This window comes from Rutidosis leptorrhynchoides, chromosome 9, assembly GCF_046630445.1.
Source record: "Rutidosis leptorrhynchoides isolate AG116_Rl617_1_P2 chromosome 9, CSIRO_AGI_Rlap_v1, whole genome shotgun sequence".
Lineage (NCBI taxonomy): Eukaryota > Viridiplantae > Streptophyta > Magnoliopsida > Asterales > Asteraceae > Rutidosis > Rutidosis leptorrhynchoides.
Genome location: NC_092341.1, coordinates 357,120,794 through 357,125,030, shown reverse-complemented (window position 1 = coordinate 357,125,030; position 4,237 = coordinate 357,120,794). Strand labels below are relative to the sequence as shown.

Below are 4,237 nucleotides of genomic sequence, written 5' to 3'. Positions count from 1 at the left end.
TTGAGTTGGTGTTTGAGAGAATAAAGTGGAAGTAGTAAAAGAGAAGATGAATGAATGAGTGGAGGTGGTGAGGTGGTTGACTAGTTAACCTAGTCACCACTTTGGCCACTTGACACGATTAGTCCCTCAAGTTTGTAGTCGGGTGCGGTAATTAACCGAACGAATATTTTAATTACGCTAGAGCAAACGAGAGATGTTATAATTAGACAACGTGAACATTTGAAACTCTAAGTAACGGAAGATACGAATCTAGATACGAAGAGTAGTATATAAAATAAAAAGACGGGCGTTAAAATAATTTAACGGAAAAATGCGGGATGTTACACTATGTATGCGAGTTTGTATGAACCCGCTGCGTTAATAGCAACAACTTGATAAGGGCCCTCCCAATTAGGTCCTAGCTTACCAAGTTTTTCTGCTCGACTCGCGCCATTGTTCCGCAATACCCATTTGCTTACATCGAAGGACAATGCGTGCACTCTTTTGTTGTAATATTTATCGATTTGCTTTTTTTATTTGCTTCCTTAATAGCGGCCATTAACCTGCGATCTTCAATTAAATTCAAGTTTTCACATAAAGCCTCATTGTTCGCTTCTTCATCAAAGTTAGCGACTAGATGTGTTGGCACAAGAATTTCAGCGGGTATTATTTCCTAGGAACCAAATACCAAACTAAAAGGCGTTTCGCCCGTACTTTTCTTGAAAGTAGTATGATGCGCCCATAAAACATTGGGTAACTCATCCACCAAACCAGTGCATTTTTCATATAAGCACTTTTTGATTCCGCTTACAATGTCACGATTAGTTACTTCGCATAGGCCATTAGCTTGAGGATGCGCAACCGACGTAAATTTCTGGATTATATTTAAATCAGTACACCACGTTTTGAATGGGTCTTTCGCTATTTGATCCCCATTATCGCTAACCAACTCTCGCGGAATGCTGAATCTGCACACGATGTGCTCCCAAACAAAATTACGCACTTGCACTCCAGTGATAGTGCGAACTGCCTTCACCTCAACCCATTTTTTAAAATAGTCGATTGCTACAATTAAAAACTTTACATTGCCAGGACCTGTGGAAAATGGTCTCACAATGTCAATAGCCCAATTGCAAAATGGCCATGGCGAGTTAACATGGATCATATCATGTCTTGGCATCCTATTATGCGGCGCATAACTTTCGCAACTCATACAGCGTTTAACAATTTTTGCCACATCGCGGTATAAGGATGGCCAAAAGTAACCCATCCGCATAATCTTAGCCGCAATGGTTTTATAGCCTGAATGCAATGCGCAAGAACCATTGTGCACTTCACCAACTATCATCTCAGCTTCAATTGGGCCAACACACCGCATCATTGGGCCACAATAGGACTTATGATATAAAATATCATTTTGGATGATGTACATTGGTGTTCGCTCACGAACCAATCGAGCTTCGCGTTTGTCATCCGATAAAACATTATTGCGGATGTACTGCATGATTGGTTCCATCCAGTTTGGTTGTTCTTCTTCAATAGACGCAACCATTAGATCATCATCAATTGACTTGCTTGGCAACTCCTCAACCCAAACTTGCTTTTGAAAGTGTGAGAATGTTAACGCGGCAAACTTACTTAGCGCGTTCGCTTTCTTATTTTGGCTTCTTGGCACCTGTGCAAGTTCAAAATGCTCAAACCGCGTAGCCAAATCTTGCAATAACTTCAAATATTTTTGCATTGAGAGTTCATGCGCTTATAAGGAGCCATTGAACTGATTTGCCACTAACTGTGAATCTGTGTAAGCGCGCAGTTTTGTGACATGCATTTTATTTAAAATATTCAAACCAGCAAGTAGCGCTTCATATTCGACCTCATTATTTGTGACATAGAAATTAAAACGTAGTACGTACGTATGCTCCTCTCCACTTGGGGCTGTTAACACTAGACCTGCACGAGCACCCTCTGCACATGAGGCTCCATCTGTAAATAAATCTCATGTTTCTCCTTGCACCGGCTTTAGCTCTGTTCGCTCATGGATTACCTCCATCTCACCAGACATCTCTGCGAGGTAATTCGGTAAGACTTGCCCCTTTATAGCATTGCGCGGAAGATATCAGATTTCATAAGCACCTAACTCCACTGCCCATATCGCGAGCCTACCAGATATCTCTGGCTTTGTTAGAACCTGTTTTAGTGGCATATTGGTTAACAAATGAATTAGATGACCTTGAAAATATCTCCGAAATCTTCGCGATGTTAATATAAGCGCGTACACGAACTTTTCAATGGGGGCATAGTTTATTTCACTACCCGTAAGAGCTTCGATAACAAAATACACCGGCTTTTGTATTTTGTCTCTTTTCGCAACTAAAACTGAGCTAAAAGCCTCATTTGCGACTGATATGTAGAGGTAAAAGATTTCGCCTTCTATTGGTGCCAATAACGTTGGCAAACTTTTTAACAATTTCTTCATTTCTTGAAACGCGATTTCAGCCTCACTTATCCATACAAAGCTTTTTTGCTTTAAACAACCCTTCAAGGTTTTGAAAAATGGCAATTGCCTTTCTGCGGCCTTGGACAAAAATCTTGTTAATGCAGCCAACTTGCCCGTCAAACTTTGCACCTCTTTAACTGTCTTAGGCACAGTCATATTTTCGATAGCCGTTATTTTCTTCGGGTTAGCTTGAATACCCTGTTCAGTAAATAGATAGCCCAAAAACTTTCCTTCTGTCTCGCCAAAACTACATTTCAATGGGTTAAGCTTCATATTTATCTTGCGCAATGTATCAAATGTTTCCCGCATATCAATCATAATATGCGCTTGCGTTTTACTTTTGATTACTAAATCATCCACATAAGCTTCAAGGTTACGCCTAATTTGGGTTTCAAACGCAGTGTCAATTAGCCGCTGATACATTGCGCCCGCATTGATTAAACCAAAATGCATCATTATATAAGAAATTATACGCGGCATCTAAAAAACACTTGAACGGAAAGGCATGCAATGACTCCACCTTCAAATCAATTTCCGGAAGCGGGTAATTGTATTTAGGACATGCTTTATTGAGATCCTTGAAATCAATACACATCCGCCATGAGCCATCAGGCTTCTTTACTAGGACTGGGTTTGCGACCCATGATTGGTATTTGACTTCGCGTAAAATTCCTGCTGCGACTAACTTTGTTACCTCTTCGCATAACCATTTAATGCGATCTGGGGCCATACCCCTGCGTTTTTGGACTACAGGTTTTAAAGCAGGATTGACATTAAGCTTGTGTTCCGCTATATGACGCGGAACACCAGTCATATGTCTTTCACACCAAGCAAAAACGTCTATGTATTTCATGAGTAACTGTACAATTTGCGCTTTTTTATCCGCATTAATATTGAGACCAATTTTAATTTTTTGATCAGGATACTTAAGATTAACCACTACCATGTTATCCTCAGCATCAGCGCATTCTTTAACTGCGCCTTTCATGTTAACAGTTGCGCAAATAGGGATGATACTTGCAGAGTTCACCGTCGCAACGCCTTTACGCATTGTAAATTTAATCATGCCATGAATAGTAGATGGAACAATTCCAAATTTGCACAACGCAAATCTGCCTAATAACATATTGTAGCGGGAAGAAGTCCGCATAACATATAAGTCTAATTGTGCTTGGCGCACCAAGTTAGCATCATTTTCATCGACAAGCTCAATACTTAAAGATAATTGCCGAATAGGCAATGAAGATTCTTCCGCAAATCCAGTTAGCGTGGCTGCGGTGGGTTTTAAATTCGTCTTAATGCTCTCAGGCAACCGAACAAAATATTGCTCATAAACAATATCAACACTACTGCCATTATCAACATGGACCTTCATAATTGTGATTCCAGTCTGTGCAATTTTGCACGATATTACTATCGGCATTTTGGAGAAATCTTCGCTTTGCATTTCAGGGAAACTTATTGGTGCGAACTGCCATTTCTGAAGCATTTCTGCGGATTTTCATTTTCTTCTCCTCTTTTTAATATCTACTTGCATAGTAGCAAAATTATCACAAACATTGTTAACATTGCCTGTTATTCCGACGAATGATCAAATTGCCGTGAGTTTCAAACGTGTTTACCTGTAGATCATCAGAACAAATACACGGTTAAAATTAAATAAGCAATTTTACTATTCGATAGCAGAAATCAAAAATTTCAAATTCAATTTTGAACGTGTCCCACGGATGGTGCCAATTGATCAATCCTATATTAAAGTTA

The 4,237-nt window shown here is 39.7% G+C and overlaps 2 protein-coding genes across 2 annotated transcripts; both read right to left on the bottom strand.

Moving 5' to 3' along the window:
• Nucleotides 1-652: 652 nt before the first annotated feature.
• On the bottom strand, nucleotides 653-1,720 carry LOC139869230 (uncharacterized). Its single transcript, XM_071857548.1, has 2 exons — nucleotides 1,246-1,720; nucleotides 653-1,074 (listed from the first exon to the last, which is right to left on the bottom strand). Exons 1-2 carry the CDS (start codon nucleotides 1,718-1,720, stop codon nucleotides 653-655), a joined length of 897 nt encoding a protein of 298 aa, XP_071713649.1.
• Nucleotides 1,721-2,879: 1,159 nt separating this feature from the next.
• LOC139869229 (uncharacterized) lies at nucleotides 2,880-3,965 on the bottom strand. The gene has a single exon (XM_071857547.1). The coding sequence runs from the start codon at nucleotides 3,963-3,965 to the stop codon at nucleotides 2,880-2,882; it is 1,086 nt and encodes a 361-aa protein (XP_071713648.1).
• Between the last annotated feature and the right edge of the window lie 272 nt (nucleotides 3,966-4,237).